Genomic DNA, 12521 nt, shown 5'->3' with positions numbered 1-12521 from the left:
CTTAGTATATCTCTCGGTGTTCTTTTCAACATTGAAATTATGATACATGTCTAGTGTTAAATCGTCAACAAAGTATGTTGTATTTAAACCCAGAGACTTGTTGCGTGAGTTTAAAATTCACATCATATTCTAAGTCCTCTTTTTGTTTTCTTGTGTGGAATTTGTTTTCATCAAAATGTCGAGAAAAAAAACGATTCGATTGTTTGTCAGTAACTCTTATCTTGGCTTTGTCGAGTTGTTAACACTTCTTTGCGAAGGTTGTGCAGGAAGTGGTTCATTTCCACGGGAAAACCACACAGTTTGCAAATAAACGTGCAGTACTTTTCAAGTTTCAGGGTTTTTGAATAGTAATAAAAAATAATTAGCCTTTTCTTATGCTTATTTTTTTTTTTGAAGGAGTCGCACTGAACAAAGAAATCTCACTTTAGTGTCAATTGAGGGGTAAACTGTAATGGATCAACTCCGCCACTAGACGGCGCTATAGTACACTAAAACTGTACTTAGTGCTCACTTGACTCAAATACGAATGTCTGAAAAAAATGTCTCCCAGTATAAAACCTTTGAGAAATATAAAAACACAGCACGTATTATTGATGCCCAATAAAAAGGACAACCTTGGGGGCAACTCATAAATGACAGCAAATGTAAAGATAATAGCTACTGAACTCTTATCACAATTTTGATGGTGATATTTTATTCATGACAATATACAAACTTCCTACAATCTATTTAAATCTTAAATTACTGCTGCTCATCCCACCAGCACACGTGTCTATTGAGCTGATGTTTGGCATGAAATCTTGCATCACACACAGAACTTCTCCCCAGCTTGCGTCTCACCAAGCCTGAACCATTACTAAACGCAAAGGTGCGGACAGAACAGGCAAAAGGTCTTTCTCCAATGTGCGTTTGTGAATACGATCCTAAATGTCCCTTCTGAATCAATCTTTTGCCACAAAGTGAGCAGGCAAAAGGTTTCTCTCCAGTGTGCGTTCTTGCATGTCTTGCCAACTGTTGCTTCTCTGCAAACTGCGACTTTTCGTGTTTGTTATTAAACAGCATCGCTTAATAAAACTTAAGGGGCAGACTGAGCAGGTGAAAGGTTTCTTCACAGCGTGCGTGTGATTAAATGTCCCTTTAAAGTGAATCTCTCGGAACAAACTGACCATGAGAACTGTTTGTTCCCAGTTTGTGAGCTCATATGTAGAACCAACTCTGAACCTTCACTGAAACTCAAGTTACCGTCTGAGCCAGAAAAATGTTTCTCTCCGGCGTGTGGTCTTTTCATTTTTAACAGTGACTTCTTGAAAAAACATTTGTCACTCTGACCACATTTCACACGCTTATCATAAGTGTGACACGGCTCGTCAAATTCACAGTCTTCAGCCTCTGTATCGGAAGAGTGTGGCGTTGTGTCGTCACAATTTGATGGCGGAGCGGAGACGCTGTCTGCTTGTGATCCTCCACAGAGGTCTCCATCACCTTCTTCTTTGTTATCATCTTCACTCTTCACAATGACAGTCAAAGGCAACGTGGTGATATCAACCTCTTGCTCTTCCTCTTTGATATGAGGAGCCTTTGGCTCCTCTTCCTCTTGAACGTGATGGGACTCTGGCTCCGGCTCTACAAAATGAAAATCTGTTCTGATGTCTGTAGAATGCAAGAAAAACAAAAAAAGTCACGCTTTAATCAGTAATAATTGTGGGTAATTTTAAAGACCAGATGTATAAAATAAAATGAATCAAATAATTTAATCTCCACAAGGCGGCGCTGCAAAAACGTTTGGGAACCGCTGCACTACATTAAAGATATAATTTGATAAAACAGCGTTTTCATTAAATGTTTGGAATGAATTTCAAGCCACATTAAATCTAAAATCATTCCCACCGCTCAGTATTTAAAAAAAAAAACATTTTAAAAGTACCCCCAAAAGCAACAATGCAACTGGTTTTAACCTTGTGCTTTTTTTAAGCTTGCAATGCGTGATGTCTACAACACCTGGTCTCTGCTATGACACCAAGGATTTCATTTTTAAGCAAAAGAAACATGCGCTGACATATGCTGAAATATACTTCACCTTCGGGATCTTCGGATGATGAATCTCCACAGCATCTCAGAGTGAAACAATAAGTGTGGTCCTCCAAGACGTTGGTGGCAAGACCTTCATCAGGGTTGGGGTCGGTGCTCCTATGACGTAGGATTTGTCGATTTCTACACTCTGTGATGTATTTGAAGACATTGGGAACAGCATTGGCCTTGAGCAATGCTTTTCCATCAGCACGTTTACACTCTCTTTGACTATCGTCGAAATGTTTCTGTAAAACCAAAGACACAACTTTCATTGGCATTACCGGTGTTACATGTCAAGTTGCTCCCACGTTATCTTACGTCACAAAGGTAGGAGTTGTCATTTGGTTTCCAACCATGCTGGCGACGCACTTTCTCAGCCCATATTTTTCTTCTCTTGGCGTCACGGGGAAACCTATGGAGCTTCACACCTTTGATGCTTCGCGTCTGACATCCAACAGCCACGCACTTGGCCATACTTTGCAGTCTCAAGTTCTAAAAATGAAGGAAGATTCACGAATAAAAAAAAAATAATTCCACGCCAGCAGGCAGTGAGCTGCAAGATGGCGCTCGGGAAATCACATGACTAAATACAGCCAATCTGCGTGCGGAGCGTCTAAAGCGGAAAATCTACGGCAAATCCACATGGACAAACAACGACATACGGTGACCAAATTAATATTCTGTACACCAGGGCTGGGAAAAAAGAGAATACAGCACTACAAAATTATCGAAGCAATTTTGTTTTTATAGGGTTATGTTTGGATGCAAAGTGTTTTTTTTTAACTGTATGAAATAATAAATCACGTTTGTTTTCAACATTTGGAAAGCAAGGGACAAGCGTAGTATTGTCGGTAAGCGTTATATTGTGAAAATGTGTACAGCGGACGCCCACATATTTATATTTGACATTCGTAAATTCATCGATTCACAAAGTCGTTTTTAGCCTATCTTCAGGTCCTGCTCCAGGAATGTTTTCTGACAGAATAGTACCCATATGCCCAGTGTCCCACTCACTTATTTGTGATTTTCTGTAATGTAGTAACACTAGTAAAATACTTTTGATTTTTTGTGCAAAAAAATACTGTCTTCTGTATGTTTCTTGTGTGTAAGACAACAAATGATGGCTGTTGGCCCAAATAAAGCATAACAATACAAGGCAAAATGGCAGCCACCTAAGATTGAAAATGTGTGCTTGGAATAATACAAGATTCATACCTGATTACAGCCAAAATTATATATTAAAGATAAAGTACTATATACACAACAATAGTGACATGTTTTTTTTTTATCATTCATAGAGAGCAATATCCTCATCAGCATCTTCTGGCATGTTTAAAAAAAAAAACGATTTTTCTTTTTCTGAAAGGGGGGGGGGGGCAGGATGTGGTTATTATTGCTTTAAGAGACCCTGAGACCAGGAAGTGCGTCAGTTGAATTTGCATCATGGTGACCATTCATCTAAGTGACCCAGCTGTCCATGCGAAGACGCTTGGTCGCCGCACTCTCGTCAGCCTCAGAGCGAGCCACAGCCAGTGGAAGGAAGTCAGGGCGACGGCGCGGAGGATGCTCATTCCGCTGAGCGGCGCCCTCGGAATGAGCTGAATAGCCACGGGGGGGAGGCGGGGAGGGGGGCTCGTCCTTAATGCTGATGTTGCTGTGATTGTTGGTGGTAGGAGGTAGGGATGAGACTCTATAAAAAAATCAAATAAAACATCTGTAACATTGAAACAAATATATTTTAAAACAGTTTGATTGAATAAATTACTAAAAACTATTAGGAATTAATTACAGTGTTTATTAAAAGAGTACTAAAACGAATAGTTGCATTTAAACAAACAGCTGATATACAATGCAACACAATATTGTTTATATTATATTTAGGCAGTTTTCCATTCGTCATAAAAACACAACTATATATATATATATTGCCATGTGCAGTTAAGTTGTTTGAAAAAATATTTTTCCTAAATACATTTGCTGGTCTTCCGTGTCAGAAACCTTGCTCCTTATGGTCACGAAGCAAACACTTAGAAATACAATTCCCGTCATGCACCGGGAGCGCGAACAGCCCAAACGCGTGTGACGTCACTGGCAACTATAAAACCAACACGCAGCCTTTCTCGCCCTCTCTTCTAGAACTGCTCTCTGGTAGCGAAGACGAGAGGCCATAGAACGAAACAAAACGTAAGTGCAGCTCGCGTACAATCATTCGAATCATTGGCGATGTTGTGGTAGTTGAACGTTTTTTTGTATGTAGCTGACTAAAAATTGCATGAAATCATATTTGTAACAAGATCAGAGGCTAAGCTAAAGCTGGGCCCACACACCACGTGGTCGGCTACTTGCTAGTGTTAACATCTTGGCCCGTTTATTTGTACGTTTTAAAGAAATATATTGTTAAATCCAATCCAATGAATGACTTAACCAAGAAAAGCTTGGCTATAATCAAATGATGTATCGCAACCATCCAGCAAGGCTCCGATCGAAGCCGTTGTTGCGCTTTCAGTAGCAGCCTACGGTCACCAGGAAGCCAATAAGAAAACTTTCATTGACGGTCGCTGTTCAGTTCCATCAAATAACTGAAACAGCAACAATTTTTCTGGAAGGACATTTTTTTAACCAGTATAACCAAGAAGTCTAAATGATCTAAAAGCATTGTCTTTTTCCTGCAGGTGTCTGTTATCTGAGGACTACAAATCAAAGGTTTGTGTGACTTGCAAAGTGGAACTGCTGCCATTATACAAATAGCTTTGAGCAGGATGTTCCTTGAGAACAAAGGCAATTAAAGTTGCACATTGCAAATGCTCAAACTAAAAAAAAAAAAAATAAGGCAGTGCCACAGTGCAACCGCCTCTGGCTATGATGACTACCTTGCCCTCACTGAGATCTGTGACTGATTTTTTTTTCTGAGCCATGTTGTAATCAGTTACCAGAGTTGATCAATTTAATTGCATCTAATGGTCTATTTCTCTGTCTTAAAGGTGGAAAGTCTTCAGTGGAATTCAGGTAAATTTAAAATCAGATTAGTCGGGTTCTAGGAACCATTCAGTTCCTTGTTGGGAGGACAAGTTGACCTGCCAAGGTTTTGTAGCTTTATGGTTAATCCTGAAATATAACCTCAATGAATGTGTATGGGATTTTGAGCATGATGCTAGCGGCTACAGGCCTTGTTATGTGGCCTGTGTCCTTCTGAGGCATGCAAGAACATCTGGGCGCTCATTGACTGTTCTGACTCTACCATGGCAGCAACAGCCACTCAATTGTCCTACAGATCAAGAATAGGATTATTTTTGCACAAAGCGCATTGTGTTCAAACTATTTTTAAAATGTTTTTGTTTTTTCTGTCTAGTTTTGCCAAGTGTTTGAGGCCGACACTTAGGGTAAGTCATATTTTATGGTTTATGGTGGCTTTATATGATCTATGATGACTTTTATAACAAGAGACTGTTGGATGAATCTTGCGGATATGGGACTGAGATCTATCCTATATTTATCAGTATTGTTTAAATGCCTTTTAAAATTTCACTAAAAAATGACCTTTTTTTTTTGTTCCTCAGGTCTTCGGACTTCACCTGGAGCTGTTTCATGCAAGCCTGAGTGCTTTAATGCAACTTGTATTGTTTGTAATGTAATTTGTATTAATAAAAAATTTTTTTTAACTTAATGCTGTTTCTTGAGTACACCATTTAAGATAAATGGGGTAAGTCATGTAAATGTTCTTAGGCAATCCTAGAAGGACTTGGTGTTGGCCAAATGACTTGGCAACCAATTGCCCCATCAAAAAATATCCTAATCAAATGTTTGGCTATAACAAATGTAGCTGGTGCTTTTGAAAAATAAGTATTTGCATCTTACCCCAGTGAGGTGGTCATCTGTTGCCATGCGGTCATGGAGTTTAAAGAAGAGAAACTTGACAGTTCAGCACTGCTCAGTTCATAATCTGACAAAAAAAAAATATATATATTTGTACGTTAAAAAACAAGTACTAGTCATTTAACTATACAGAATGTAGATAATTTTCCCGCTGCTATCATAGTGCCAACACACGTTAATTATACCGTTGTATGCTGAATTAATGGTACTGTAGAGCAGGTTGTGCTGCGTCAGGCTGGGGGTGCTCATCGAGACCACCGGTGTGCTCAAAGCTGAACTCGAATGACACTGTTCACCCTGAAAACACACAACCATCATAAATACATGTTGGCCATGGAAAATGTAGAAAGAAGGCCCATTCTTAAACATTTGTTCTCTCAAATCTGAAATTTCCTGTCAACTATTCAACCTAGTTGAGGCAAACGCTTCACATGCCATTTCTGGCCACGTGGTGGCGGTATTAACTATATTTTCCTTTCTGATCTCATTGATGAGAACGCTCCAAGTTTTCTTTAAAAATAGTAGGGGATAATGATTTTGCGTTTAACCACTAACAGTGCAGACAAAAATGACAAGACTATAAATCATTTTTGTACACAAAGTAAAAAAATAAGCAGACAAATATCAATTATTTTTAGAAGTTTGCGTGGGTTTGGTGTCGCTGTGATGACCGCACCCTGGATGAGGTCATCTGATGTTGAAGCGCACTAAACCATGTGCGGGTGACAAATCACGCATTATCACTGATAGTGTAGTTTTCACATCGCACGGAAAGAATTCCCGCTCACGGACTCTAGACGCAATAAAGTAATTTGACACGTTCATTTTTACAATATTCCTTCATTTTACCAAAAAATAGGAACTAATGTATTTAGGTTTTTTAAATTTCAAAGTTAAATATGAAAACAATATTTAAAAAATGCTTTTCCCCCGATTTAGAGAATGGAATAATAGTGTTTAAGAATAATTAGATGAGATAAGTTCACAGTTTGTTTAACAATTTAAAAAGATTTTTTTTTGTTTGTTTCAAAGTTAAAACCTGCTGGACAAAAGAAGCAACACACACACACGTACCAACGTGGCCATCCCAGCTTTGGATGCAGGGACAAGCACTCGCAGGTCAGACTTGCGTGCCGACATCGGCGATTTGGGCAGGAGGATTTTTCGAGATGATTCCACAAAACCATTCACTAAAAAAAAACAAAAAAAACCTCAGATTTACATTATGTCATAACTTGAAAAAGCTCAAGAGCAGCAGTGTGCCAGTGCAGTTATTTATTATAGAGGAGCTCACACTAAATTATTGAGCTTGATGTTATATAATGGCAGCCCCCGTACGAGGGGCGGCCTTCGGGGAGGGTGAGCACAAAGTGAGCAGGATGAAGATAACGAATGAAGAAGACGCATTTAAACGGTTGAAAATGGCTACCGCGCTCAGGAGCTACATAACATTACGACAACTCCAACCTTTGATTGTACGTGTGTGAGACTGTCAAGAAGAACACACCTTCTGGTCCAGATCCGTTGTGCAGCATCAGATCAGAACTGCTTTGCATGTCACCTGAACATTAACCAAAAGTGGATGGTGTCAATAAATACACGCGCACGGTTCGTTGTAGACATAACGACCGAAGCCGCAAGTTTTCTGTCGTATCGAATGCAAAATAAATGGCGTCATTGTGGTTCGAACACGTAATGACGAACCGATTGACTAACCAAACACACACACCTGCGTTGTTGGCGCCGGTGGATCTGTGTGTGGCGTGGATGTTCCTGTGCGGTTGAGCGTGTTGCGACGCCATGGCCATCAATCGCCCGTCACTGCTTCCTCCTCCTTCCACGTGCGGCAAATTTTGCTGCGGCACACTCGACGACTACGGACAGGCGACAACAGAATGTCACCGACATGCGTCAACATGTGCTATGACCAGATCGACTGACTGGTCTGAGTGGGTATCAAAAGTCTACACACCCCTGTTCAAAATGCCAGGAGGTGTGGTGTTACCCACCATCTTGTGGCTCCTGATCATGTGGTCAAAGTCGTCGTTGATTTTCTTGTATTTGGCTTCAGTGTTTGGTGTCAGGGCATAGGTGGCGCCGTCGGTCGCGTCGGGGCTCTCGCCGCCTCGGTGCTCTTTCTTGTTAAGCGCCTTGGGGAGGAATATTAAATGGAATTTTTAGATAAGCAACAAAAGAAAAAAAAAGTCCTAATTGTCGTCAGCGGTGGCCACTGCGTGAATTCTTTGAAACGTTATGACACGTGATGACGCGGCAGGCGTTAACCATCACAGCTGCACTTTGTTCACACAAGTCGTTCTCGTGCCGAGCGGTCAGCAAAAAGGTTTTCTGGCGGCGATGACGCGAGCTGGAGTCAAATGGCAACGCTTTGCAAAATGTTTCCGTCCGCCATGTAAACCACGTCCGGGCGTCACGCTAACATGCGATACATGCAAGCAAATAAAATCGAGAGCAGTTGGCACAGGTGCCTTCTTGTGGTTAGCAGCAACGTAACGGCTGAATCTCATGCTTGAGCGAGGGTGGGCAAAATATGGCTCGGGGATCACATGCGGGCAGCCATGTTTTGGAACGCGGCCCCACGAGCGTGATTCCCATTAAAAAACTATTTAGGCTATTTTTAATTTATTCATCACATTAATTGATCTTTGATGACTAATACAAGAGGAAATTTGTGTTCTACGGATGAAGTATCACCTCCACGATGTCTGCGTTGGTCCTGCTCTCGTGGGGCTCGTTATACTCGGTGTACTTGAGCAGCACCTTGTCCATGTCGGTGCTGGCGTACTGGAACAGCTTGTTGGAGCCGTTGAAGACGATCAGGGCGATCTCGCAGTCGCACAGCACGCTCAGCTCGTAGGCTTTCTTCATCAGGCCGAACTTTCTCTTCATGAACGTCACCTGCGCACACCGTTAAATTATTGTTAGATTGTGTGATTTTATTTTTTTGGGGCCCAATAATTAGCTCATTTAATCATTATTATATTAATTGGCATTTTTAAGACCAATGATAGATTTAATTCTGACTATTAATGTCATTTCTAAGGGGATGTCAAATGAACACAAGCGTTGTCTACATACAGCACACAGATGGGTATCCAAGGAAAAAAAAAAAAAAAGAGAAGTTACTAAAAGCGGAAGGCAAAGTGTGTAAATTTAGGGCAAGGAGAATATAAATACACATCAGCCGACATCCAGCTCGGCCAAGACAAACTTTGATGAGACCGCATCCCATGCTCCAGCGCCCAAAACGGCTCCATGTACAAGCGTTTCTCTTTTTAAACCAAATTCTCAGGTACGCTTCCGTCAAAGTCCAGCAAAAAAAAAAAAAAAGATGGAACAAAACATAACGCTGCACTACAGAACAGATAAAGCGACATTCCTGAAATAGGGAAGTCGGAGCTCAGCACACAGCCCCATTCCAGTCATGGAGACGCTCCGGTCCAGACGTGCAAACATTAAACACAAACACATATTTATTTCCTCGCCCGCGTGGCTATTTACAGCACCGCCACCTCGCTCGCAGACAGGCCGCCGTTTGTTGCCCGATATATTTAGCCAGCGTCGCACCGCGTGGGATTCCAGCGGGCGGCGGCGGGCGACGCCGAGCTCGCCGGCAGACGTCCGGGAGAGAAGAAGAAAGAGTTGTGCGTCCCGCCCTGAAAATGACAGGGTGCCGTCCGGAGCCGGCTAACCCCAAATTGCCATCCTTAACCGCTGAAAATGTTGAGAGTCCACAGAAGGATCCTTGAGGGATTCCTTTGCAAAGCATCGAGTATTTGCTGTACTATTTTGAACAGCAACATCAACAAGTTAATTAGCACCCAAACCACAAGCAACAATATTGACAGAATGCGACATTTGTTGACATTACGGAATCTCGATTTTCTATATCGACGACCGGAGCGTTAAAAACGGCCGTATCCTGCTTTTCAAGCATTGATGCGCTTGTTTGGCAGTTTTACATGAGTATTAAATGACATGTCAACCTCCAGTCCAAACCGAAAGCAAAGTCACTGACCTGCCGGTTCCTCTCATCCATGATGCGGGTGATCTGGATCTTCTTACGCCCCATTTCCAGAAAAATAAACGATGTGCGCCAAGATGGAGAAAGAGTGAGCCCCAGTGGAGATGGTCCTCAAAGCATGGTAACCTATCTAGAAACACACAAAATGACACTAAATTGAAAAAAAAGACACAATTCCTTGAAATAAAATCCTCAAAATGATTAGCAAATTGGACAATCACATCAGTGCTGGATATGTAAACGATATGCAAATGACAACGAGATTAGCCTTAACCTTTTAAATTTCAATCAAGCACACTTCTGTCATCACCTACCTCGCCTCACCCTCCCGTCTGTCTTCAAATCCTCCTCAGCAGGAGTGTCTCTCCCTTTTAGAAACAACTTTAGGGCTGATCTTGCCCCTTTTTTTTTTTTATCCCGCCTCTTCCAACACTTCCCTCTCTGCTCTTAATCTCTTCCTGTTTTGTAGTCGAGTGAGGTAATTTATTTCTCACATCCCTGGCTGGATTACAGTTCCGTTGAAATGAAGATGCCTCACACCATTCATCCATTTTCTATCCAACAGTTGAACTTTCACAAAAGTGTGCTAACGTTAGTTTGCTTGCAGTGCTAATGCTAGCTTAGTTTGAGAACTGGGCTCATACACGTCCAAATGAAATCTTGCTCGCTGGTTTTTTAAATTGCACACTCCACCTTCAACGTGAAAAGAGATTTTAATGTGAGGTCATATCACCCAGCCCTAAATGATGCTGATGTCGTTTTCTGGCTAAGATTTTCCCACTGACGTCATATGGCGGCGGTGCAGATGTGTGGCGTGTTCACATCACTTTTAAATTACACGCTTGAGTTTATGAGCTCAATTGTAAGTCCGAATTTGACCACACGGGAGAAAATATGTGTCACGAGAAACATGTCATGTAATTAGCATCATATAATATAATAATGGATTGTAAAACAATGATCCTTGGAAAAAATATAGCCATGCATTTGAGGTATGTCCAAATATTTAAATACAACGTTTTTGTTTTTTTTATAAACTTTGTTGTGATTTTATTATCAATGAAAACTAGATGAGCATCATTGGGTGTCCTAAAAAAAGTGCTATTAGATGTCATGTATTATTTATTATTATTAATAAAGTAACAAGACAAATTGCCATCATTAACAAAGCCAAAAATCTGCTAGCCCATAAACTGTCACACTCTACTTGTCCCTAGTTCAAATATTTACATGCGATGGTTTGGGGAAACAACCACAAGAGCTCATTCGTCATAAATCACACAATTAAATAAAAGCAACAAGGACTATTTGCATCTGCACAGATTTAAAACAAACAAAAAAAGTATTTAAATATATAGATATATAGAGATTTTCTTTTCATGGTATAGCCTACGCAAAAGTCTCCAACATCAATACAGAATTAGACTAATAGGACATTAGTGTGTCAAATTGAGAAGAGAGTCCACAAGTATGCAGTAAACAGGTTCTTGTGATCGCATTGGTGATTGGCCCCCAAAATCCTGATCGTGTAAACAAAAGCTTTAGTTTCGTAATCGGGTAGAGAATTACTGATGGAGAGGTCAACAGTGACACAACGAAACAACACAACATGGAAAAGTTTGTGCTGTGAAACTGAAACAGTTCAATCAGGAAATTCATTTCAAACCAGTTTAAAAGAATGTACACACTGTATACACAATGCACTTGCATAATTGGGCACAGTAAATAAGTATATAGTACAAGTGAAAATTGTTACTATTCCTGGATGACTGCATTTTTATTTATGACTGCATGTCACTGAGTTTGCACAGAAGCAGGACGTATTTATTTAATTTGAAATAAATGTTCAGTCAATCGACAAATAAAACAGATTATTATTATTATTATTATTATTAAGAATGGTAGAACACGGTCTGCGCTCCTGATGTTCCCAACTTCCCATTCCAAGTTAGCATGACTTTTTAAGGCAAAAGCATCATGAGGAAGCGAGCATCCTTCATTCCTCGAAGCTAACGCGGCTAGTCGGCTAACGTCACCGCTGGTTCTCACTCCAAAGTTGCTTCAATGCTGCCCAAAGTGTCCAGAACGACATGTTCTCCCTCAGCGGTGTGATTTAAAGTCCAAAAGTGAAATACCAAAACATTTTTCAACTTTCCAAACAGCGAGTTCGAGACGTCAACAATCGAATTGCAAAGCCTTGTTTTGATCGACATTTAAAGAACGACAGACTCACGAGTAATAAGCATCAAAGCAGGACTGGAGTTCACTCACCGTCGCCTACTTTCGATGAAGACCCAGGAGAAGATGAAGGGGAGAAGGAGATGAAAAAGGACGGAATAGAAGAGGGAGTCAGTGGGTGGGAGGGAGGAGACGACTCTATCGCTCACACGCTCACATCCTCCCCGCCCAAGGAAGCTCATGCTCGGACTGTAAGCCGCGCCCACCCCGCTGTCGTCTCCTTGACTACGGGACAGTGCGACGTACTTTTTCCACCTTGAGAAGTACTCGTCGTTACTCACCGAGTACTACAGTACTT

The 12521-nt window shown here is 41.1% G+C and overlaps 2 protein-coding genes, 1 long non-coding RNA gene and 1 other non-coding gene across 4 annotated transcripts; 2 read left to right on the top strand and 2 right to left on the bottom strand.

Moving 5' to 3' along the window:
- Positions 1–668: 668 nt before the first annotated feature.
- On the bottom strand, positions 669–2661 carry LOC147059612 (uncharacterized). Its single transcript, XM_085906975.1, has 3 exons — positions 2389–2661; positions 2078–2315; positions 669–1650 (listed from the first exon to the last, which is right to left on the bottom strand). The coding sequence occupies exons 1-3, from the start codon at positions 2542–2544 to the stop codon at positions 1109–1111; spliced, it is 936 nt and encodes a 311-aa protein (XP_085763101.1). The 5' UTR covers positions 2545–2661; the 3' UTR covers positions 669–1108.
- A 113-nt stretch (positions 2662–2774) lies between these two features.
- On the bottom strand, positions 2775–12387 carry LOC147059609 (myocyte-specific enhancer factor 2A-like). Its single transcript, XM_085906974.1, has 10 exons — positions 12257–12387; positions 9980–10115; positions 8656–8859; positions 7953–8093; positions 7673–7817; positions 7451–7504; positions 7018–7133; positions 6129–6240; positions 5926–6010; positions 2775–3760 (listed from the first exon to the last, which is right to left on the bottom strand). Exons 2-10 carry the CDS (start codon positions 10031–10033, stop codon positions 3529–3531), a joined length of 1143 nt encoding a protein of 380 aa, XP_085763100.1. The 5' UTR covers positions 10034–10115; positions 12257–12387; the 3' UTR covers positions 2775–3528.
- Positions 4193–5754, top strand: LOC147059610 (uncharacterized). The gene is made up of 5 exons (XR_015065607.1): positions 4193–4254; positions 4743–4773; positions 5052–5076; positions 5420–5450; positions 5628–5754. It is a non-coding gene; the product is annotated as an uncharacterized LOC147059610 (long non-coding RNA).
- Positions 4542–4683, top strand: LOC147059611 (small nucleolar RNA SNORA16B/SNORA16A family). The gene has a single exon (XR_015065765.1). It is a non-coding gene; the product is annotated as a small nucleolar RNA SNORA16B/SNORA16A family (small nucleolar RNA).
- Positions 12388–12521: the final 134 nt, after the last annotated feature.

Source organism: Syngnathus leptorhynchus, chromosome 3 (genome assembly GCF_054491065.1).
Source record: "Syngnathus leptorhynchus isolate UIUO chromosome 3, UIUO_Slep, whole genome shotgun sequence".
Lineage (NCBI taxonomy): Eukaryota > Metazoa > Chordata > Actinopteri > Syngnathiformes > Syngnathidae > Syngnathus > Syngnathus leptorhynchus.
Note: the sequence above shows the minus strand (reverse complement) of the source record. Positions and strands in the feature narration are given on the sequence as shown.

Bases quoted from the DNA above. Each gene is read 5' to 3' on its own strand.
- LOC147059609 (XM_085906974.1), bottom strand. From the start codon at position 10,033: ATGGGGCGTAAGAAGATCCAGATCACCCGCATCATGGATGAGAGGAAC. The intron at 7,505-7,672 runs GTGTGTGTGTTT...GTTAATGTTCAG, and splicing joins CACCGGCGCCAACAACGCAG to GTGACATGCAAAGCAGTTCT. The intron at 7,134-7,450 runs GTGTGTTCTTCT...GTTTTTTTTTAG, and splicing joins CAACGGATCTGGACCAGAAG to TGAATGGTTTTGTGGAATCA.
- LOC147059612 (XM_085906975.1), bottom strand. From the start codon at position 2,544: ATGGCCAAGTGCGTGGCTGTTGGATGTCAGACGCGAAGCATCAAAGGT. The intron at 2,316-2,388 runs GTAAGATAACGT...TTGGTTTTACAG, and splicing joins ACAACTCCTACCTTTGTGAC to AAACATTTCGACGATAGTCA. The intron at 1,651-2,077 runs GTGAAGTATATT...TGCATTCTACAG, and splicing joins ATCATCCGAAGATCCCGAAG to ACATCAGAACAGATTTTCAT.